The 25,591-nt window shown below is 40.5% G+C and overlaps 1 protein-coding gene across 1 annotated transcript; it reads right to left on the bottom strand.

Annotated features, from left to right (window-relative positions):
• Positions 1 to 2,453: 2,453 nt before the first annotated feature.
• On the bottom strand, positions 2,454 to 23,649 carry LOC140120714 (aminopeptidase NAALADL1-like). The gene is made up of 19 exons (XM_072139667.1): positions 23,424 to 23,649; positions 21,063 to 21,235; positions 19,502 to 19,623; positions 19,167 to 19,286; positions 16,480 to 16,669; positions 15,244 to 15,337; positions 14,387 to 14,485; positions 13,079 to 13,164; positions 12,797 to 12,916; positions 12,259 to 12,344; positions 12,105 to 12,168; positions 10,709 to 10,776; positions 10,514 to 10,599; positions 10,180 to 10,270; positions 6,875 to 6,956; positions 6,593 to 6,763; positions 5,055 to 5,142; positions 4,268 to 4,360; positions 2,454 to 3,693 (listed from the first exon to the last, which is right to left on the bottom strand). Exons 1-19 carry the CDS (start codon positions 23,621 to 23,623, stop codon positions 3,507 to 3,509), a joined length of 2,220 nt encoding a protein of 739 aa, XP_071995768.1. The 5' UTR covers positions 23,624 to 23,649; the 3' UTR covers positions 2,454 to 3,506.
• Positions 23,650 to 25,591: the final 1,942 nt, after the last annotated feature.

The raw sequence follows: 25,591 nt of genomic DNA, 5'->3' as shown, positions 1-25,591 counted from the left end.
ACTGATATCGACCTGCACACTGCCCTTAGAGAACCGTCTACTGTATGCAGAAAATATTCACTAATTATCTACACTGAATAATTAGCTTGATACTAGGATCAGGTCTGTACAACACATGGATGTTATTTGCAGGTGTGTAAATTATATGGTGGCTCAGTGGTTAGCATAACAACCTTGCAGCGCTGGGTATCTGGGTTCAAGTCCCAGAGTCAACATCTGCAAAGAGTTTGTATGTTCTCTCTGTGTTTGTGTAGATTTCCTCCGGGTACTCCGGTTTCCTCCCACACTCCAAAACATACTGGTAGGTTGATTAGATTGTGAGCCCGATTGGGGACAGGGACTGATTTGGCAAACACTGTGCAGCGCTGCGTAATCTGTGTGCGCTATATAAATAAAGGAATTATTATTATTATTATTATTATTATGAGCAGTGTATAGTGATTCCTCATCAGAAATTTCCATATGTGCTGGTGCACCATCTAGTGGCCAAAAATGAGTAATGCAAAGTGACTCAAAAATAAACCATTCTAAATGTAGAATACAATTTTATTTTGATATTGATCGTATTTAATACTGCAGGTGCACACATCACACTATACAGAGCATTCAAGTCCCATGTATTGTGTATGCATCACATAGACACCTAATAATAAAATCTTCATGCCCTGCCTTCAACCTAACACAAAGGGTCCTAGGGAGATGAATAAGAAAATATGATTAGACTCTGATACTGGATAGATAGAATTTTGTATTTTGTATTGAGGGGACGAGGAATTCAGCAAGTTCATCTCATAAATGTATTAATACAGTCCTAGGGTTTAATCCCCTTTTCCACCTTATTTATATTGATAATATATCCATGGGATAACATTAATTTCAGAACTACACAGAGAAGAAACTTAGAGCAACAGTGCCACTGTCTAAATAGTGTCCAGGACAGGTCATTGCATCTTAGCACCCATTCACATGAATAGGAGCTGAGATGCAGTAGCACAGCGGAACACTACAAAGAAAATGGAGCTGTTCTTCTGTGTGATTGTTTTTGTAGCCTGTGAACCTCTACCAATCTGTTATTAATAAGGCAGAAAAGCCCTTTAAAGTATTTGTTGAATTTTTAGCAATTTCTTGTTTTAGTTTGAAAAGTTTGACCCAGTTCATCATGGGTTTTTAGAACCTGGGACTTCACTTTGCTGATACTGAGCTCCAAATCTCCTCCATAGACGTTAAAGGAAACTTACCATTTGATTTCAGGTATTACAAAGCAAATATAACTTGAGAATGCTGTAGCTACACTGATGCAGGATCATATCTTGTTTAATATAACATTCAGGACCTTGGGAAAGCTGGATCAGCATGGCTGCCTCGATCAACACATTACATACGGGAGCTTGGAATTACAAATGGAGGTTAGTCAAGCATGACTAATCAACCTGAGGTGGATCACTCATACACAGCCGCTAGGGGATGGTGCAGCAATTGATTATTCTGTCTGGCAGGGAGAAAAGTGATTACATTATCATCTCCTGCAGAGAAAAACTCACTGGCTAGGAGAAGCGCGGAAGCAAGCGCATGTAGGAGCCATAGAAGGGAAAGGGCTTCATTATTATAATGTAATATCTATTTTTTTCAGCAAAACCACTCAGCTCAGGGTTTTTCCAAGATATGATCCTGCATCAGTGTAGCTACAGCAGTCTCAAGGTATGTCTGCATACTGCATGATGCATCAAATTAATTGGTAGGTTTCCTTTAAGTTAACTGGTCAGTGACTTTTTAATAAACTTTCCATAAATCATACCACAAGTATTACATAAATCATAAGTGATCACAATAAACTTTGTATTATATCAGAGGAAACTGATTTTTTTATCCTTCCCTCCCAATCTGCTTTTTACTGTGGAATCTCTACTGGATTCCATCTTGAGAGCAACAAGACAGAATCTTACTGAGGTGTTGGATTACATAGCAGCTCTATGGAGAGGGGAGAGGGAGAAGTGAGTCACAGGAGCAATGTCTTCTCCCAGCAGCTGTGACACAATAGTAAACTCACATGTAGACACTACATAGATGAGAGATCCTGGATAATGAAGATTGCTGGACAGAGAGAGTGATACTCCTAATGGAATATGGATTGCTGCAAAGTTTGTTGAAAGTTAGGAAACTCCTTAATTAGTTAGCCTACAGCTACCACTAGAGGGAGCTCAGGAGCCTATTATTGTCTAATTCTATATTCAGTCTATATTCTATATTGTCTAATTGTCTAATTCAAAGATATATTAAACAGTCTTAAAATTTGTCAGAATTATCACAGTGGCTGATGCTGCATCTGCCATGTCCTATCATACCCTTTCTAACTTTGCACCTCTTCGTTGGCCTATTTTGCAAGAAAAACCTAGCCACATCTCTCTTTTTCAGATCTGGAGAAAAACTTGTAACACCAATATTAAATATGGCACGAGGCATGTATGTTTTTTAGCGCAATTCTGGTACACATTGATTAGTAAATCTGCCCAAGTATGCAGTTAGTTAATAAAGCTCCCTCTGGTGGTTGCTGTAAGCAGAATTAATTTTATCATTTACCTTTACGTCTTTATGCAACAGCTTAAACAATTGATGCATAAATCACTAGTAGTGTGTGTGTGAAAATGACGTGTTTCTGGCTGTTAAAAATACAGCAAACAGGTCATATAATAGTTTTCCCCCTGTAGGATCTTTTTCTAATTTTCAGGTGTCTCTGAGCAGGTGACTGGGCATTAGCTGGTGTCATGTCTCCCACATAGTACACACAGAAAGTACAGAAGACTCTGCTCACCCACTCAGTTCATGCTCACTCCTCCCCTTCCCTTTTCTACAGACTTGAAAATGAAAATGTTAAGTATTTTTATGTGTTTAATGAAAATGCTTTTATTTTTGCTGTGGATGAAGATTGATAACAGTGTGATAACACTCTCCTGTGCAGTGAAAAGAATGTGGGCTTTCGCTGATTTACAAGTCTGCCCACTCCAAGGAGAACAGAGACTTTGTTTCTGCGATGCCCATGTGATAATTTACTAACCAATGAACTATGGACATTACTTCTTACCTTTAACTAACCAAGCCCAGGTCCTGCCTCACTGAAAGTTCTGTATAATCCTTTGTGACACAAATGAAGTTTCTCACATCTGCCTAGCCTTTCATGGCAACACTGTTCCACACAGATTGAGATATTATACCATACGTTGTCTTGGTGTGATTTCTTTAGAGCTCACTTTGTGAATTTTATTAGTCATTAGAGAACCTGAGGTTGTGTAAACAGGGGCAGAACTTGACAAAAATCTAATACATCTAGGAGCTGCAGTCTGCTTTGGACTAAGCAGAGGGAAATCAGAAGTCTTATTTTCTGATAACAAATATCACAAAGTTGTATTCTCTTGCACCATGAATTCTTGCAACATTATTAGTGTTAACTATTGTACTATGTATCAAGAATCCTATTGTTGGTCTTCTGTTGTATCGGAGCTGTTCCCTTGTTATAGTTTAGTGACGACCTCTAGTGTGGATGCAGCATTGTCCACAGCCTGGATGGCGATGGTTAGTTGGTGGTGGACAAGATCCCAGTCATGTCTCAGGTCACTTTCGATGGCCGTCTGATAGGCATCTGCTAGACCTGGGAAGGTGGCCACAGAGGAGCTGAGACGGGTGGCCCAGAGGACGTGGCTACATGGGAAAGTAAAGTAAGAAAGTTATTATGTGGTTATTACAATCAGTGGAAACAAATGGTAAAGATCTTTGTGGGAGGATGAAGGTTATGGTCAACCATATGTTATATAGTGCCTATAGACATACATCCATCACACCCTGGTGGGATCCTTATCTTCTCAGACTGTAGGACTGGCGGCCAGTACAAGAGATACAAGTCTGAACTGGCAAAACTTGAGCATCACAAACCACAGTACTATATATTCATTAAGAGGTGTGTTTAATCAACAGCCAGGGGTGTAACTTGAGGGGGTGTAGAGGATACAGTTGCAAACCGGGTATAAGAGGCTTAAGGGGCCCATAAGGTGTCACTTTCCCATATGAAAAGACTAGTACTAAAAACCGTACATTATAGTCAGGGGCCCGGCACAGGCTTTGCACTGGTGGCCCTGGTCAAAATGGATCCCTTGAGATTATAAATGTGTGCTCATTATAATCACCATATCATGGGCGTGCTACTGGTGACCCCACAAATACAGAGCATCAAAGAGACATGAAGGTGAATATAGAATAACTTTGTTGGTGGTTGTACCTGAAGTACAGGCGGTCCGGGAAAGCAAAGCTGTTTGTGAAGGCTCTGTCCAGTAACATAAGCTGGTCATTGATCATCCGTATCTTCAGTGGCCTGTACAGACACAGAAGAAAAGTGAGTCAGGGTAATAGAGAAGATCATATGTATAGGGACAGTCCCACTACTAGGACTCAATGTACATTGAATGAATCCCTAATCAGTGCATTTATACCCAATAGGACTAGTGGAGATAGATTCTTTAGTGGTCCAGTAGAAGTGGATGGGATTTCTACACCTGTGAAACCATTTCAATTATTAAAGGGGACACCAGTTTTTGCAAACAATGGAGTCAACAAATTATCCCCTATTTAGGTATAGGTATATCCTCTATCGTGGATACGTGCATGAGTGAGCTATCTGGGTCAAAAAGTTTAATTTGGGGGCCCATAATTGGCTTAAGCTGTAGTTCACTTCCCTTTTTTGGCACTCAGTCCTGATCAAGAGATTGGGACCAAGCTATTTAACCAGTGTGACATTCCATACCGCTAGGGGTACTCAAGAATTAGAGCCTGGACACAGAAGTTAAGGGGGGCACACGGAGTGAGAGATAGGACCTCCGGTGTCGCACACCACTCATTCACAATCCATGTGTGAAAAGTCAGTCCCAAAGCCCTTTGAAGCCGAACTTCCTGGAGCACCCAGTTTGCAAACAATACTACGGAAGGAAGGGGGGGATTGTCCTACGCTTATATATAAAGTCCCCTTATACATAAAAAGAGAGACACCAGTGCAGTCAGAGAAAACTTACGACATATCTTTTGCTGAAAGATTTTTTATGGTCTCCTCCAAAGATTCAGCTGCGGCCTTGTAGCGATTAATGGCCTGCTTCAATGGCTCTAATAAGACACAATAATTGACATTATAGAGGGATATAAACGCATATAGAGAGAGCCATTGTATAATTCTGAATGAGACATGAGATATAGACATTCTGGTTATCATTTATGCATCCTGACCAGTGCAACGACCACCCACTGGGGCTTGTCCTTAGTTAGGGGGAATCTGCATACCCTAATACCTGAGTGGCTGGCTTAATATGTGCGGCCTAGCGCCAGAGTCACGGGGGGCATGGTCTGGGTAAATAAACCACATCCAAGCCCATTGGGGTCAACAAGGCCATGCAAGAAGATGGGGGCTGCAATGGAATGGAAAGTTCCCCCTGGGGCACTCCAACTGTACATGTAGTGGAGGATCCCTAGGGAGATAGTATAGGGAGGTCTTTGATGGCAGCAGCAGCCAGGGATCACACATAGAGACTGGCATAATGAACTAATAACTTTTTATTCAGCAGACAATACAAGACTGCAGTGAATAACAAGCTGAGATAAAGGCTTCTTCTTGAAGGTTTCCACAAGGCAGTGGTTGATTGGATATATAGGGGCAGATTTACTTACCCGGCCTATTCGCGATCCAGCGGCGCGCTCTCTGCGGTGGATTCGGGTCTTCTGGTGATTCACTAAGGTAGTTCCTACGACGTCCACCAGGTGGCGCTGCTGCGCTGAAGTTCCCCGAGGCCCGCCGGAATGCACTGAAGTTCACCAGCCTATACTTGTTGAAGGTAAGCGCGAGTCCCGCGACACTTTTTTTTTTTTTTAAATGCGGCGGTTTTTCCGAATCCGTCTGGTTTTCGTTCGGCCACCCCTCCCCCATTTCCTCTGCATGCATGCCGGCGCCGATGCGCCACAATCCGATTGCATGCGCCAAAATCCCAGGGCAATACAGGGAAAATCTGCGCAAATCGGAAATATTTGGGTAACACATCGGGCCCTTAGTAAATGACCCCCATAGTCTGGGAGAATGTCTCAGCCCTGGTCCTGTAGCTTGGGGCTGGATAGTAGTTTAGGCAGTAATCTGGTGCAGGCTCTGTGAGATTAGACACACAGAGCTCCTTATCTGGCAGAAGAGTATCCCCCTGAAGTGAGACAGCTGCTACAGGCTGATAGAAAGACCCAGAAATCCAGCCAGAGGGAATATTTACAGACTTCCACTCCCGGAGGATTTCAAAGTCTCCAACCAATGACTGACCTCAGGCTGCAGGGAAGAATAACATAGTGAAACATTTAAATGTAAACAACAAGAACTTAACCCTTCTAACGCAAGAAAACTCACATCAGCTGCCGTACCGCAGATAGTGTCTAGGTGAGTGTATTGGATAAGGATTGCGTCCATTGGCAAAAGATAAAGATAATTACTGCCTAGATCTAATGACTCATGGAGGGTATTAGTGACCATAATCCTGACAGTTGTGGTGCAAAGAAATGGGGACTGTTATAGAGCAGGTGTTACCTAGAGAGATGTGGTACTTGCTGAGGTTGGTCTGGAAGCGCTCTGCCTGTGTATAAAACTCATCCAATGTTTCTCCGTAGTCTCTGGCCCCCAGGGGCAGGAGGAGGCTGTCTGACAGCCGCAGCAGGACGTTCCCGGCAGTGCGAGCCACCATCTGATGGCTGGTGAAACCTTAATATAACAATCACACAGGTCACCAAAGTAAAAATCCTGGAGAATCCCTATGAGGCACTCTTATATGAGGAGCCATAACAAGGCATAATATAAAATCTATAGAGTTACCTGGGTCTATATGTCTATCTGCGTAATCAAAAGTGTCGAACGCAGTGTGGTAGGCGGGATATATACGAGCGGACGTCAGTTTCTGTAAGTTATAAAGAAAACAGGAGAACAATACATTGTATTCCCAGTATTTTAGTAGTTATAATCTTGTACATAGGGGGCAGTATTATAGTAGTTATATTCTTGTACATAGGGGTCAGTATTGTAGTAGTTATATTCTTGTACATAGGGGGCAGTATTATAGTAGTTATATTCCTATACATAGGGGGCAGTATTATAGTAGTTATATTCCTGTACATAGGGGGCAGTATTATAGTAGTTATATTCTTGTACATAGGGGGCAGTATTATAGTAGTTATATTCTTGTACATAGGGGGCAGTATTATAGTAGTTATATTCTTGTACATAGGGGGCAGTATTATAGTAGTTATATTCTTGTACATAGGGGGCAGTATTATAGTAGTTATATTCTTGTACATAAGGGGCAATATTATAGTAGTTATATTCTTGTACATAGGGGGCAGTATTATAGTAGTTATATTCTTGTACATAGGAGGCAGTATTATAGTAGTTATATTCCTGTACATAGGGGGCAGTATTATAGTAGTTATATTCTTGTACATAGGGGTAGTATTATAGTAGTTATATTCTTGTACATAGGGGGCAGTATTATAGTAGTTATATTCTTGTACATAAGGGGCAGTATTATAGTAGTTATATTCTTGTACATAGGGGGCAGTATTATAGCAGTTATATTCTTGTACATAGGGGGCAGTATTATAGTAGTTATATTCTTGTACATAGGGGGCAGTATTATAGTAGTTATACTCTTGTACATAGGGGGCAGTATTATAGTAGTTATATTCTTGTACATAGGGTGCAGTATTATAGTAGTTATATTCTTGTACATAGGGGGCAGTATTATAGTAGTTATATTCTTGTACATAAGGGGCAGTATTATAGTAGTTATATTCTTGTACATAGGGGGCAGTATTATAGTAGTTATATTCTTGTACATAAGGGGCAGTATTATAGTAGTTATATTCTTGTACATAGGGGGCAGTATTATAGTAGTTATATTCTTGTGCATAGGGGCAGTATTATAGTAGTTATATTCTTGTACATAGGGGGCAGTATTATAGTAGTTATATTCTTGTACATAGGGGGCAGTATTATAGTAGTTATCCATATTAAAACATGGCGTACACATCAGAGGAGGGTTGTGCATAGGGATGCGTTATTTCGTTCAGGGACGAATCGGTTCGCGCATAAGTTAGCGCTTCATCTTGCCTGCAAGAAGAAGCGCTAACTTATGCGCGAAACGATTCGTCCCTGAACGAAATAACGCATCCCTATGCACAACCCTCCTCTGATGTGTACGCCATGTTTTAATATGGATAAATAAAGAAACAGAAGTTTTACAAAAGGCGGTGAGTGCCAACTTTTTCTTTTCTCTCATGAAGCTCTTGTATATGACTATCTATTATCGTTAGAGCACCACGCCAAAAACCTCAAGTCTTACGGTTTGAACTCCTCACTGACTCTGGATCAGAGCCCCTATTGCCACAAAGACATAGGAATCTTCTCAATAGTGCCCCCGATCTCCCCTCTCTTTTCTACTATTATTATAGTAGTTATATTCTTGTACATAGGGGGCAGTATTATAGTAGTAATATTCTTGTACATAGGGGGCAGTATTATAGTAGTTCTATTCTTGTACATAGGGGGCAGTATTATAGTAGTTATATTCTTGTACATAGGAGGCAGTATTATAGTAGTAATATTCTTGCACATAGGGGCAGTATTATAGTAGTTATATTCCTGTGCATAGGGGGCAGTATTATAGTAGTTATATTCTTGTACATAGGGGGCAGTATTATAGTAGTTCTATTCTTGTACATAGGGGGCAGTATTATAGTAGTTCTATTCTTGTACATAGGAGGCAGTATTATAGTAGTTATATTCTTGTACATAGGGGGCAGTATTATAGTAGTTATATTCTTGTACATAGAGGGCAGTATTATAGTAGTTATATTCTTGTACATAGGGGGCAGTGTTATAGTAGTTATATTCTTGTACATTGGGGGCAGTATTATAGTAGTTATATTCTTGTACATAGGGGGCAGTATTATAGTAGTTATATTCCTGTACATAGGGGGCAGTATTATAGTAGTTATATTCTTGTACATAGGTGGCAGTATTATAGTAGTTATATTCTTGTACATAGGGGGCAGTATTATAGTAGTTATATTCTTGTACATAGGGGGCAGTATTATAGTAGTTATATTCTTGTACATAGGGGGCAGTGTTATAGTAGTTATATTCCTGTACATAGGGGGCAGTATTATAGTAGTTATATTCCTGTACATAGGGGGCAGTATTATAGCAGTTATATTCCTGTACACAGGGGGCAGTATTATAGTAGTTACATTCTTGTACATAGGGGGCAGTATTATAGTAGTTATATTCTTGTACATAGGGGGCAGTATTATAGTAGTTATATTCTTGTACATAGGGGGCAGTATTATAGTAGTTATATTCCTGTACATAGGGGGCAGTATTATAGTAGTTATATTCTTGTACATAGGGGGCAGTATTATAGTAGTAGTTATATTCTTGTACATAGGGGGCAGTATTATAGTAGTTATATTCTTGTACATAGGGGGCAGTATTATAGTAGTTCTATTCTTGTACATAGGGAGCAGTATTATAGTAGTTATATTCCTGTACATAGGGGCAGTATTATAGTAGTACTTATATTCTTGTACATAGGGGGCAGTATTATAGTAGTTATATTCCTGTACATAGGGGCAGTATTATAGTAGTTATATTCTTGTACATAGGGGGCAGTATTATAGTAGTTATATTCTTGTACATAGGGGGCAGTATTATAGTAGATATATTCTTGTACATAGGGGGCAGTATTATAGTAGTTATATTCTTGTACATAGGGGGCAGTATTATAGTAGTTATATTCTTGTACATAGGGGGCAGTATTATAGTAGTAGTTATATTCTTGTACATAGGGGGCAGTGTTATAGTAGTTATATTCCTGTACATTAGAGAAATCTTCTACTTTATAGAGGTAGCATTACAATTGTTATTACTGTGTAGTAATGCTATTGAGTTTTAAGTGTTGCTAAATGGATTGTGAAATGACAATTCCTTCGCTCTTACTGGTTGTCACTTGCCCTTTTGTTCTTGACAGCTCATTCAAAGCAAATTACTCAGTAGAAAACAGCAATGAGCTTAAAATACAATATCAGTAGCTTGTTCTCCCCCCCCCCTGTGATATTTAGATTTACCGTGTCATAGGTATATGCAAGGTCCATACATGTTATACCCAAGTAATGTAAAAATGGGGCAAAGTCGCTGCCGATTCCCAGTGTTCCAATTCTACAAAGAAAAGAAATGTTAATTCTGCCATTATTGTATAGTAAAACATTACTTAGGATATAGTAAAGGGGTTGCAGTGCAGGGTTGCTCTATTGATCTATCCCCCAAACATATCCCTTTACGTTGCAAAATTAGATTTTTTTTTTTTTTAAACTTTAAAAATATATAACGCAGAAGATCCCTTTAATCAGAGGAAGAGATAAAATATGAAAGTAAGATATAGATATATAATAGAGAACGTACCGGGGAATGACGCCATGCAGGGCACTGGAGCGGTTGGAGTGACTTCTCCAGTTGTCATAGACTGTGAGGTCCTGCGGGGTTTTCACCTGTGACAAAAGAAAATTATACACATTATGAATTATTTATTGTGTTGTATGGCACTATGTCATAGATGGTTGATAGCTCTGCCTTCCTCTCATCAGATAGTGTACTTACCTCTTTAGATGCTGTAAATACGACGCTTTGGGCCGGAGGAGTCCCCTGAACCCTCAGTGTTGCATTAGCTGAAAATCAGAATTATTTGTCATATTGCCATGTAATAAAACCGGTCTATCTGCAGCACATATGCCAGAATGATGAAGGGTTACACCACATACATGGTGGCTGTTGCCCATGTGCCTGTACTGAATGTTTGTCAAGTGATTCAGCAGTCCTGCTACTTACTTTTTTGTACCCATTGCTGGGGGGGGGGGCTTGTCAGACATCTATCGCTGTGGGGGGCAGCTGTGGGGGACATCCATTGCTGGGGGGGGGCTTGTCAGACATCTATCGCTGTGGGGGACATCCATTGCTGGGGGGGGGGCTTGTCAGACATCTATCGCTGTGGGGAGGGGGTGGCTGTGGGGGACATCCATTGCTGGGGGGGGGGCTTGTCAGACATCTATCGCTGTGGGGGGCAGCTGTGGGGGACATCCATTGCTGGGGGGGCTTGTCGGACATCTATCGCTGTGGGGGGGGACTGGCTGTGGGGGACATCCATTGCTGGGGGGGCTTGTCAGACATCTATTGCTGTGAGGAGGGAGGCGGCTATGGGGGACATCCATTGCTGGGGGGCTTGTCAGACATCTATCTCTGTGATGAGGGGAGATGGCTGTGAGGGGCATCCATTGCTGGGGGGGTTTTATGGGACATCCAATGCTGGGGGGGGGACTGTGAGGGACATCCATTGCTGGGTGGGGCTTTGGGAGACATTAATTGCTGGGGGCCCTGTGGAGGATGTCAATTTCTTGGCGGGCTATGGAGGACATAAATTAGTGTGGGGGGATGTCGGGTGACATCAATTGCTGGGAGGGATGTGGGGGACATCTATTGCTGGGGGGAGGCTGTGGGGGACATCCACTTCAAGGGGTGGGGGGGTGGCTGGGGATGACATCAATTGCTGGGAGGGGCTTGGCTGGACATCAATTAGTTTTGGGGGCTGTGGGGGACATCTATTTTGAGGGGGGGGCAGCATAGGACATCAATTGCTTGGAGGGTTGTTGGGGACATTATATACAGGGGTTTGGGAGTCTCTGGATGGAATAGGTAGCGATTTTTCATGTATTTTCAATTAGTTTTGGCAGAAGCTCATTATAGGTGGGTTATGTAAAGGAATGATCACTAGTAATTCAATACCAATCCATTGGGGCCTGTGCCCCAAATCTTTTACAATCCTAGCAACGTCCCTGACAATAAGACTAGCACAAGTCAGAGCTCAGGGGGAGTAAGCAAATGGTTAGTCGGTGCCATCCAGAGAGCTTCACCAGACGTCACAGTGGGCAGAGAGGCTTGTCTGTAACTATGGGTCGTCTGTAAATCAAGTGTCCTTAAATCTGGGACTGCCTGTACTCACCAAAAACGGAGATGTCCACATTGATATAGGCCACCGTTCTCTCCCTTAATTTGCTGTAGTAATCCTTCAATTACACCACGAAAGATTCTTACTAAATATAAACATCTTACAGAACATTTCTAGCGCTGATGCGAATCTAATATCATGAAGTTACCTCAGCAAACTCAGTGGACCCAACAAGTCCAAACTCTTCTGCCCCCCAGCTTCCAAAAATGATGGTTCTACGAGGACGCCACTCACCTAAAATAGGTCGAGAACATGAACATTCGCCGGAATTAATATAATGGAGAAAATGAATTTGTGTACCAAATCTTCTCATTGTTTTAGTCTCATCGAAAGGGGAGTGGTTTATTTAAAAAGTGGGTGTGGTTTATTGGAAAAGGGATGTGCCATTGTGCACCAAATACTGCAGGTGAGGTAGATACAACAGATTTATCAACCAAAGTTGGCCACTGTAATAAATCTGATGCACGTTTACACTTGGCCGAACAGCCAATTCAGTAATTGACCACCCTAGCAACTAGCCATAGTTATGACTGGATGGGAGGAGGGGGACCTTCAGGTCAGCTCATCTCTAGTGGTGGTAGTGTCCACACATTCCACGTCGTGATAATCTCACCCGCCTTCAAGGCTCCTCTATTACATGTTATTAGTACATACGCCCCATTGACTGAGAATTTAAAGAACCATACCACTTTTTAGCTTTCCGCCCAAAATTCTGGTTATCTCCAACATGACTGCGGTTCCACTGCTTGGGTCGATGGCTCCATGGACCCAGCTATCCCTGTGGTTGCCGTAGATAACATACCTGTCTGGATATATAGGGATTGTTGTTAGTAACTGATGTATACTAGGTGTATAGCAGCCAGTGAATGGTAACACAGAGTCTCCCTTATCTATATTGGCTGGCTGTTATATAATTGACACTCTTATTGACTCATTTGCACAACGTGTCCACATCGTGATAATCTCACCCGGCTCAACGGCTCCTCTGATGAGTCCCATCACATTTGCAGAAGATCGTATTGTGCGCTTGTTGTAAACATTAACTTGGACTTCACTGAAACAGAAGTTCAAAGGTGATGATAAGAAGAGCATTATACACGGGTGATATAACAGGTTTTTATGTATTAGCACCTATGTGGGGATCATCCTATGTTCAGTATGTTGGGTATTTGTGGTGCAGACTTCTACTTCTTTCTAATTAACCAACAAGAATACATTCAGAGATGCTGCAGAAGGACCTGCACGTGGTCACATGAACTCTGCAGGTCCTCAAGCCACAGAGACGGAATGTGAAGGTGTGAGATACATATATTGTATGGAAGCTTCCTATAGTTAGTATTTATACTTTGCATAATGAAGACCTTTTTGTATACCAGAACAATAGACAACAGGGCGTGTATTAAACTAGGGTTCGGGAGGAGGAAGAAGGATGGAGGGGCATAGGGACAATGGGGAGGTGGAGGTAATCCGAGATGTAAGTCAAGTTTCTGGTGCACCAACAGCCTCATTTTAAAGCTCTTTTTGGAATATTTGGAGAAATATGGACCATTATAAAGTTACAGTATATTTGTATTTAGGCCTCAAACTAGGGAACGTGATTCCTTCTATGCGGCCCATCTGTCATCTCACCACCAATGACAGTAGGACTAGGAAGAGGCTGCCCTGGCTACAAAGACAAGCAGAAATAGGACCTGCTCTATCTTTTGTGGACTGAGCAGTTGGCTCATCCACGGGATGAAGGGTATTTGCATAAGTCCAAAGAAAGAAACGTGGACTTGCTCTAGCCGTGCAAATGGCTAACACATGGTCCTAAAACATGTGGCCTACTCTGAAGGGCTGTGTATGGGAGAGGATGCAGCCTATAAGTGTTTGGGTTGGTGGTTAGAGATGAGAGGACCCAATGGTTAGGTTCGGCTGTCTGACCCGGACATTTTGCTGGATTGGCTAATTCAGCAAATTGACACCCCTAGCATCTAGCCACGGCTATGATTGACCTGGGGTGGTCAGCTCATCTGTAGTGGTGGTAGACTCTCTATAAAAGGACCTACTCTGAGGTCTGAGTTTGTGATCCGGAGACAGTAGTAACTTATGGAGTCAATGTTATATATTTCAATGTTAAAAATGTATTCCTGGGTCTTTGTTTATCCCATTTGAGGTCTATTTTATATGTTACATCCATTAAATACATTATCTGGACATCTCAGGGTGATACTATATAAGCATTAGAACTAGTCTATCAATGTGAAAACACTAAACTACAATGTGTAGTAACGTACCTGTTATGAAATTTACCGGGCCGGAAGCCTGGTCCTAAGTTATAGTCACATCCAAGACCTCCTTGCCAGTTGTCTGGTGCTCGTGGTCCATCTAATTCACTGTGGAAATTATTTTAAAACATTGTATTACTCAAATATCTAAAAATTCCTGATGACTATTTTACTTCTAAGATGCTCCCAATTGAGGGTGAAAATAGAAACTATCACCCAGTAGATCCACATTTCTTTGTACAGACTATGGGAAGTTATACAAGCGCCATATGTAATACACAAAGTCACATTTTATTGAAATAGCCCAAAATGGAGAAGGTAACTTTATATGGACAATGGTGGATAAGCCAAAGAATACGCAGACCATAAGCTTTATCTGCGTAACATTGTTATATAACGGGGCAGATTTACATACCCGGTCCATTCGCGATCCAGCGGCGCGTTCTCTGCGCTGGATTCGGGTCCGGCCGGGATTCATTAAGGGTCCGCCGTCCACCAGGTGGCACTGCTGTGCTGAAAAGCATCGGAACGCACTAGAGTTCACCGAGCCGGGCTGATTGAAGGTAAGTGCAAGCTCCGCGACAGATTTTTTGTTTTAAATGCGGCGGTTTTTCCGAATCCGTCGGGTTTTCGTTCTGCCACGCCCCCCGATTACCATCACGTGCATGCCAGCGCCGATGCGCCACAATCCGATCGCATGCGCCGGAAATCCCGGGGCAATTCAGGGGAAATCGGCGCAAATCGGAAATATTCGGGTAACACGTCGGGAAAACGCGAATCGGGCCCTTAGTAAATTACCCCCAATATGTCATGTAGAGGTTCTTTCAGTATCTGTCTCTACTGATCAGTTATTGTTGTTGTATTACCATATCAAGGTCCGCGCATCTTCAAACCCAATTGGCTGTGCCGGGATATGGGAAATGCCTTTTATCTCAGACTCTGGAATTCTGTAAGTAAACTCTAAGAAAAACATATATTAGCGTGAGATATAATTGAGAAAAGGAGCGAATGCAGAATTCAGGCAGTCCCCGGGTTACGTACAAGGTTCTGTAGGTTTGTTCTCAAGTTGAATTTGTATGTAAGTCGGAACTGTATATTTTATAATTGTTACCCCAGACAAAATATTTATGGTCTCTGTGACCATTGGATTTTAAAAATGTTGGGTTGTCATAAGAACCAGGAGTAACACTAAAACTTAATTACAGACATCTTTAAAACTGTTATAGCTGATTTTTGTAGCCTAAAGCTAAAGTACAGTAAATTAACAATATCCGGGGGTAACTAGGGGTCGTCTGTAAGTCGGGTGTTTTTTTAGTAGGGGACTGCCTGTATTCAAGGCTAAGGCAAAGGGTTAAGATTAGGCAAGGAAGTCAATGGCTCCTGTAATGGAGTTTGCCCACAATTCGCTAAAATCGCGAACCATTCGATCTATAAGTTATTAAATGTACATTTTAGCCGTGTACAATGTACATTTAACTTTACATATTTCCTATGTTTTGTGCTTTAACAAAGGTGATTGCAATTCAGGAAAACTCCTTTGATCATGGCATAAAAAGGGGTGGGTCCAAAGAATACTCCACCTGATGTTCCCAGATGGGAATTGGGCATATCTGGGAAGTGACTTAAAAAAAGGTTTTTAACAATTCAAAAACTGCATTTTCATGAATTAAAATAACTTAAAAATAATATTTTTTTTCACATCAGTGATTTTTCTACTGAATCCGTTTTGGCTTATGGACACATACAGATTGGTTTTCTCTTCCTGGCTTCAGTGATTTTTTTCACTGATGTCTTACTGACCCATTCATTTCAATGGGCTTTTTCACACATCAGTTTTTTTCCGCTGATCAGTGGTAATTTCTTTTTGTGTTCACTGACAGCATTGGATCAGTGGAAAAAACGGAAGTGTGAAAAAGACCATTGAAATGAATGGGTCAGTAAGACATCAGTGAAAAATCACTGAAGCCAGGAAGTCAAAACCAATCTGTACATGTCCATTAGCCAACACGGGTTCAGTAGAAAAATCACTGATGTGAAGGGAAAAAAAACGCCAATGTGAACCCAGCCCTAGAATGATAGACCCATTCCCTTGGCACAATTACCTTTAGCTGGATAGTAAGGAGTGAGCTGGTCTCCAAAGTTCTCCTTGAATGAGCCCCGTTCGACACCAGACGGGGGCATATACCAGGAGTTGGGGTAGGTTTCACTAGGACTGGACTTTCCATCATTGATATCTTTGGGATCCGTGTATATGATTACACCAATTACTCCAAATTTGGCAGCATTTATTGCCTGAAAATCCATTAAAAGACGCAAGCTTTAGTCCCTTCGGTGAAAATGATGTTGTGCGTCTGCAGAAATGGACTGAGGACCTCCCTAATATATTGCTCCTAATAGATAACTATATTACGGTAAGCAGTGACGGTAATAGGGGTAACCTTGCTAATGTAATAGGGTCTCAATTCTCTAGGAGCTTCTTACATTGACTGCTATGTTATAGGTAAAGTAAAGTTGCAGCCCAGTCACCAGTTACTGTTTGTACAAGGCTTCTAGCTCCGAATATATTTCACTTTCCTTTTCATTCTGAACTTTTTAGATAGATAAAAAGAAAGTCTGCTTTAATTAGTGCTGATGCTGCTGTAATCACAGGAGTTCACTACATGAACACACAGACAGCTTATGCCTCACTGCCTTTTGTTTCCTTTCTACATTTCTCCTACATTTAAAAGCAAAAGAAAGCCTTCTTGAATCAATGCTGATGCCTCTGTAATCACAGGACTACATTAGTTATGTTTTCTCTAGGGACACATAGACAGTTGACATTTAATGCTTTCTTTTATATCCCTTCTTACATTTAAGCCTTCTTGAATTGGGGTGTTGATGCTGCTGTAATCACAGGAATTTATTAGCTTCATTTGCAGTGAGCGATAGTTTGTCAGTCGCTGCTCTTAGTTGCCTTTCTAAATCCAATTTTACATTTAAAAAATGAAAGAAAGCTATAGAATGAAAGTCTACTGGAACCGTTGCTGCTGTAATCACAGGACTACATTAGTTATGTTTTCTCTAGGGACACATAGACAGTTGTCAATTAATGCTTTTTATCTCTTCTTTATCCCTTCTTTCATTTAAGACAGATAGAAAGCCTTCTTGAATCGGTGTTGATGCTGCTGTAATCACAGGAATTTATTAGCTTAATTTGCAGTGAGTGATAGTTTGTTGTTTACTGCTTTTAGTTGCCTTTCTAAATGCAATTTTACATTTGAAAGAGATAGAAAGCTATAGAATAAAAGTCTACTGGAACCGCTGCTGCTGTAATCACAGGACTACATTGGTTATGTTTTCTCTAAGTGCACACACAGAGTCTGATTTTGGTTTCCTATCCATTGTACATCCCCTCTTACATTAAAGAGAGAAATAAAGCCTTAGAAAACTGTTGTAATCAACAGACTTCATAAATTATATTTTCTTTAAGGACACACAGACAGCTTGCCACTCACTGCATTTGGTTTTCTTTCCTTTCTACATCCCCTGTTGTATTTAAGAAAGAAAAAAAGCCTTAGAATGAAAGTTTATTTGAATATGTGCTGATGCTGCTGTGATCACAGGACTTCATCATCATATTTTTTTCTTTGGACATACAGGAAGCTTATCATTTTTTACCTTTTGATTTCCTATTACTTCTACATCCCCTCTCACATTTAAGACAGAAAGAAAGCCTTGGTATAGCTTTAGAAAAAAAGCCTTAAAGTAAAAGCCTACTTGAATCTGTGCTGATGCGGCTGTAATCACAGGACTACATTAGCTTAATTTTGTCTAGGCCTTTCTCTAGGGCAGTAGTGGTGAACCTATGGCACGGGTGCCAGAGGTGGCACTCAGAGCCCTATCTGCGGGCACTCAGGCCATTACAGAGTTTGCCAAACACTGAATCTTCCTGCAGTCCCAGGCAACTTAAGAGATGCTGCTCTCAGCGCTAATTTAAAGTGACACTGGAACTGCGGGAAAAGTGAGAAGGTGTTGATAGAACTGCATTATCTTTGGAAGTCATCCTAGTGGACAAACCCTTCTTCCTGTACAGACATCCTGGAGAGAAACTACAATGATAGTCTGAATGTGCTCTGCCTTCTTTCACCTGTATTGGTTTCTTCAGGGGGCCAATACGTAAAGATGTGGAAGAACAGGTAGCAATAAGTTACTGCTTAAAATTCCATGTTGGCACTTCACGATAAATAACTGGATTTTGGTTGTAGCTTTGGCACGCAGTCTCTAAAGGTTCGCCATCACTGCTCTAGGGACACCGATACAGCTTGTTGACCGCTTAAGCACACATGAAATAAATTCAAGGGTCACATGGGAAAAAAAGGGTCACAAAATTCTCATTTCTTTTTTGATAACTACATTAAGATTAATCTCTTTTTACAACCTCTTTCAGATTCAAGATAGAAAGAAAGTCATAGAATGAAAGTCGGCTTGAATCAGCGCTGATGCTGCTGTAATCACAGGACTTCATTAGCTATGTTTTCTGTGAGAACATACAGGTAGTGTATCACTCTTTTTTTGGTTTCCTCTCCACATCCTCTCTCTCATTTAAGAAAAAAAGAAAACCTGGGAAAGAAAGCCTACTGGAATTAGTGCTGATGCTGCTGTAATCACAGGGATTTATTAGCTATGTTTTCTCTTAGGACACACAGACAGCTTGTCATATACTGCTTTGGCTCACATGCAATTAATTCACACATCACTCGAATATACTTTTTTTGTTTTAGATAAAATAAATTCAGATATATCTCACCTTATTTACTCTGCCTATTCCTCCATAGCGGACAATTGCAATGGTGCCATTCAGATTTATACTGGCAGCCAGATACTGAAAGTCACTTATCCTGCCTTCATTAGCAAAAACAAGTTGCCCCTGAATGATAAAATAAAAAAAATTGAATAAATGGTAGAACACAAGGCAAGATCCTTGTACCGTTTTATGTATACAGCTCATATGCCAAGTAATGCATCTCCATGATGACAGAATATAATGAAATACTGAATTTCATGTGTTACTTTCTTTCATCTGCCACTTCCTCTAATATCTGAGCATGAAGCCCAGAAGACACATTCATATCCTGGACCTACCTTAACAGTACCATTAGGAGCATATGCAAGAAATGGCTGGAGAATATTTGGGTCCGTCTGGTCCGTAGTCAGTTCAGATTCTTTTTCTTTTGATGTGAATGAGGTGGTTCCGTCTTGGTTCACTGTGGAAAATAAAAGATGAAAAAATAATAACTGCTTTGTTATTAACCACATATGATGGTACTCTAGGATTTCCATACTAATTATCTATACATAAATATCACATGAAATAAAATACCAGATTTGTGAAGGTCTCACACCTGACACTGGTTTAGTATTACTAAGATTTTGACACTATTTTTGGGGAATAGTGTGGTGACTTAGACCACGCCCACTTATATGGCAGCCACGCCACACTCTTTGTCCTTTTGTCCTTTTCAAACCAGTCATTAAATTCGATTAATGAGTAGGTAAATCCCCATATACTGCCATACTGTAGTATGGCACTATATGGTAGGATCAATCAGACAACCTTGTGTTAAAGTACCATAGGGGGTCTGAAAAATAATAAAAATAATATGAAGTTTAAAAAAAATTTTAGAAAACAACCCTTAAAATTCAAATCACCCCGTTTCCCTAGAACTGATATAAATATGAATAAACGGTAAAAATAATGAACACATCCAAAAATGCCCGATCTATGAAAATATAATAACGTTTTTTCACTGTGTTTTTCACTCGTAATGGAAAATAGAGTCTGAATTCAAAAATTGCACTTTTTTGTAATTTTGAAAAATATAAAAAATACAATAAAAATTGATCAGAAGGTTGTACAGTCCTAAACATTGAAAATGTCATCAAAAGTTGCAAAAAATGCAAAACAAAGTATGAAAATGGCAAAAGATGGCAGAAGATGGCAAAATCCCCCCAAAAATTTTGTACAGGCTTTAATTTTTCTAAATGTATGAAAACATTATAAAACTTATACAAATATGTTATCCCCGTAATCTCACCGACCCACACCGGCGCACAGTGAAAGTCGTAAAATCCAAGCCCATAAGAATACGGCACAAATGCATTTTTTCACCCAAATCACAACATTTGGAATTTTTTTCCCGCTTCCCAGTACACGCCATGGAATATTAAATAACATGAATATGAAGTGCAATTTGTTACGCAGAAAACAAGCCATCACACAGCTCTTTACGTCTAAAATTAAAAAAAGTCATAGATTTTTGATGGTGGGGAGTGGAAAATGGAAATGACAAAACCAAAAAGGGCCAGGTCGTTAAGGGGTTAAAGGGATTACTCCAAGTTACATTGTCTTTCTCTATCCTCTGATTGGTGAGAGTCCCCCATTGATCACGAGAACAGGTCTACACTCTCCCTATCGATGTTGGATGCTTGATTGACCCATCACACTATTAGTAAGACTGGGGCCATGTCCTCATAATCGTGGGGGGACCTGATAGTCCCAAAGACATTGCATAGAGGCAAACAACGTCCATGTGATCTCCATTATATGAGTCAACTGCTCTCATGATTGCGGGAGGTCTCTGGGACCAATTCTCAATGGTCATCAGATTTTATGTCCACCGCACATGCTGGCGGCTTCACTTACACACTTTGACGCTGTTGGGCTGGTTCTTATCTGGAAACGACAGGAACACGTGATATCTTTCCTCCTTGGCTTCATCCAGACCAAATTTTGCGTCGTTCCAGCGAGACAGCAGCAGTTGTACCAGAGATTCGTCTGCCTCGCTCGTGGCGAAATGGGGCTTTTCTGACAGGATTCTTCAAAACAGATGAGAAATAATTTACAGACAAAAGCGGGAGCATTTCTAGAATGATAATATATGATCTTTCTATAGGGAAATAGGAGAAAGCTGCTGCTCAGGCCTTTGTCCTAAATAAACCATAAACATCCAAAAAGGCATACACATGGGTAAAAGGAAAGAATGAGATAAATAGGAACAAGGTAAAAGAATATTCTTGAAATAATGAAATTATACTACCTATTCACATGGCACAAAAATATAACCACTTTAATACCATCATCTATGCACAATTATACAATTACTATAATACTGCCCCCTATGTACAAGAATATAACTACTATAATACTGCCCCCTATGTACAAGAATATAACTACTATAATACTGCCCCTATGTACAAGAATATAACTACTATAATACTGCCCCCTATAAACAAGAATATAACTACTATAATACTGCCCCCTATGTACAAGAATATAACTACTATAATACTGCCCCCTATGTACAGGAATATAACTACTATAATACTGCCCCCTATGTACAAGAATATAACTACTATAATACTGCCCCCTATGTACAAGAATATAACTACTATAATACTGCCCCCTATGTACAAGAATATAACTACTATAATACTGCCCCCTATGTACAAGAATATAACTACTATAATACTGCCTCCTATGTACAAGAATATAACTACTATAATACTGCCTCCTATGTACAAGAATATAACTACTATAATACTGCCCCCTATGTACAAGAATATAACTACTATAACACTGCCCCCTATGTACAAGAATATAACTACTATAATACTGCCCCCTATGTACAAGAATATAACTACTCTAATACTGCACCCTATGTACAAGAATATAACTACTATAATACTGCCCCCTATGTACAAGAATATAACTACTATAATACTGCTCCCTATGTACAAGAATATAACTACTATAATACTGCCCTCTATGTACAAGAATATAACTACTATAATACTGCCCCCTATGTACATTAATATAACTACTATAATACTGCCCTCTATGTACAAGAATATAGCTACTATAATACTGCCCCCTATGTACAAGAATATAACTACTATAATACTGCCCTCTATGTACAAGAATATAACTACTATAATACTGCCCCCTATGTACAGGAATATAACTACTATAATACTGCCCCCTATGTACAAGAATATAACTACTATAATACTGCCCCCTATGTACAAGAATATAACTACTATAATACTGCCCCCTATGTACAAGAATATAACTACTATAATACTGCCCCCTATGTACAAGAATATAACTACTATAATACTGCCCCCTATGTACAAGAATATAACTACTATAATACTGCCCCCTATGTACAAGAATATAACTAATATAATACTGCCCCTATGTACAAGAATATAACTACTATAATACTGCCCCTATGTACAGGAATATAACTACTATAATACTGTCCCCTATGTACAGGAATATAACTACTATAATACTGCCCCCTATGTACAGGAATATAACTACTATAATACTGCCCCCTATGTACAGGAATATAACTACTATAATACTGCCCCCTATGTACAAGAATATAACTACTATAATACTGCCCCCTATGTACAAGAATATAACTACTATAATACTGCCCCCTATGTACAAGAATATAACTACTATAATACTGCCCCCTATGTACAGGAATATAACTACTATAATACTGCCCCCTATGTACAAGAATATAACTACTATAATACTGCCCCCTATGTACAAGAATATAACTACTATAATACTGCCCCCTATGTATAGGAATATATCTCCTATAATACTGCCCCCTATGTACAGGAATATAACTACTATAATACTGCCCCTATGTACAAGAATATAACTACTATAATACTGCCCCCTATGTACAAGAATATAACTACTATAATACTGCCCCCTATGTACAGGAATATAACTACTATAATACTGCCCCCTATGTACAAGAATATAACTACTATAATACTGCCCCCTATGTACAAGAATATAACTACTATAATACTGCCCCCTATGTATAGGAATATATCTCCTATAATACTGCCCCCTATGTACAGGAATATAACTACTATAATACTCATACTGTATAATATATAAAAGCAATGTCCACGAAGTTTACTAAAAGAAGTGTATCTGATAATAGAGTTTTGGTAGACGCCAAGTGTTGTTACTGACCTGAGATTGTCCCTGATCCTCTCCGCCTCAACCTCCTTCATGAATTGTTGTATAAATTTTTCATCAAGGTCCTGATCATCAATACCCTCAAAGCTCTCGGGCTCAGCATCACCTGTAATCCCAAAATGACCAATTAAGAGTCCAATGGCCAATATCAACGCAGCTCCAAAAACAACCCCTACCACCTTCAACCAATTCATGGTCCCTCAGCCTAGGAGATGTCTCGGGACTGTGGATTACTCTACATGCCTCCCCTTTATGGTTGCCCTATGGTCTCTTATCATCAGCAGATCTTCATAAGAACTTGGTTAAATATTATCAAGATGAATTCCTAGGTCACATTAATGTGCCCTTTGCACACTGGCAGCATAATTATTGAAGGTAGGTTAAGCTAATTATTCAAGGATAATCATTTTATGGGGATAAAAGTGATGAGATACTGTATCCAGAAAACAATGGGTACCCACTGATTAAGCCAAGGGGTGAGGCAAGGACTATCCAGGGACACCACCATCAGCAAGATCTGGTCACCTGGCAATGTGATGTCACCGGCTGCGGGAAGAAGGAAAAGACCATTCCAGTTGGGTCAGTTGTTGGAAAATTGTTTGAAACTAGCAAGGACCAACACCAGGGCCAGAGAAGGAGACATCTGGTCTCCTTAGAACTTGGCACAACCATTGTCCGAAGCCAAGATTGCGCACTCAAGAATCAAACATATGGAAGTTTCTACAGATAATTCTTTTAGCCTAAACTCATGGCAATCCCCCATATATATATATACTCACAGGGACTCTCATTGTTTTGAAAATCCACAGAGGTTTTAAGATGCTTTATGACCAGGGCCGGCATAAGGGGCGCTAAACTGGGCATTTGCCCAGGGCCTCCTGCCCCTCTGCATGTGGACTTTTGTGGGCAGAGGATATATTGCATTCTATTTTGTTATAGCTATGAACAGTTATCTCCTTTCCAGGCCAGCGCCGGGATCTACAACTATTTTAATATATAAAGCTGAGTGTATGTATGTGTGTGTGTGAATGTCCGCTATAGGAATCTGCATAGTCACGGTTACAATCACTAAATTTTGCACAGCCGCATTGTGTGGTCTAGGAAACGTCATAGACTCGGTTTTGAGCCCACGCTTTCCAAAATACACTTATTAACCACCATATACAGGAGCCGTTGTCTGCTGCTGCTGTGGCAGTTATAAGCTGAGCCGTGATTGGTTGCTGTTTTGCCACAGGTCATTAATATGAGCTCCGAGCTTTGATTGGTTACTATAGGCAATAATTGTAAGACAGCTTATGTATGAGGTAAGATGGATAGGGATAGAGACAGAGAGAGTGAGAGATTTGCAGGGAGAGTGAGATTGAGAGACAGGCAGGGAGAGTGAGAGACAGGCAGGGAGAGTGAGAATGAAAGATAGACAGGGAGAGTGAGGGACAAGCAGGGAGAGTGAAAAAGAGGCAGGGAGAGTGAGAGACATGCAGGGAGAGTGAGAGACATGCAGGGAGAGTGAGAGACAGGCAGGGAGAGGGAGAATTCCAGATAGCCAGGGAGAGTGAGAGACAGACAGTGAAAGTGGGAGACAGACAGGGAGAGTGAGAGACAGGCAGGGAGCGTGAGAGCCAGAGATAGGCACGGAGAGTGAGACAGGCAGGGAGAGATAGATATTAAATATTTTTTTGTTAACTGATCCTATTTTGCTATAGCTAAAAGCAGTTAATAGCAACCCCGGGATCTACAGCTAGTACAATATAAAATTCTCCTACAGTCCCATATTACAGATTGTCTTACCATTCTACTGTGTGTAACTTACAAAGTGTTATTATTGTGCAGGGATAAAGGAGCCTCTTACTGACTGTGACTGCTCATAAAATAGTCTTATTTTGGGGCCCCACTTTTAGTTTTGCTCAGGGCCCAACTTTGTCTAAAATGGCCCTGTTTACAACACATGAATATGATGATTATGGCAATTTGAGGTTATGATAAAACAAGCTGTAAAGGGCGAATAAAAAGAGTCAATTAGGATAATAGATAAAGAAGAAACAGACTGTGATGAAAGAGTAGGGTAAGATAAAAAGGAAGGTGATGCCACACCACAAGGTGCCGCATTGCAGAATGTCCCATCTATGCTGCTTCTGTGGTTAATGCTCCCCATTGACTTCAAT

The sequence above is a fragment of the Engystomops pustulosus genome, chromosome 3, assembly GCF_040894005.1.
Source record: "Engystomops pustulosus chromosome 3, aEngPut4.maternal, whole genome shotgun sequence".
Lineage (NCBI taxonomy): Eukaryota > Metazoa > Chordata > Amphibia > Anura > Leptodactylidae > Engystomops > Engystomops pustulosus.
The sequence above is the reverse complement of the archived record's forward strand: the minus strand, read 5'-3'. Positions and strand labels throughout refer to the sequence as shown.

What these genes read in the sequence shown, in the direction of transcription:
- LOC140120714 (XM_072139667.1), bottom strand. Translation starts at nt 23,623, where the DNA reads ATGAATTGGTTGAAGGTGGTAGGGGTTGTTTTTGGAGCTGCGTTGATA. An exon ending in GCCCAACAGCGTCAAAGTGT is followed by an intron (nt 19,624 to 21,062) that starts GTAAGTGAAGCC and finishes TATTTTCCACAG; the next exon opens with TGAACCAAGACGGAACCACC. An exon ending in CCCGGTAAATTTCATAACAG is followed by an intron (nt 13,165 to 14,386) that starts GTACGTTACTAC and finishes CTTCTGTTTCAG; the next exon opens with TGAAGTCCAAGTTAATGTTT.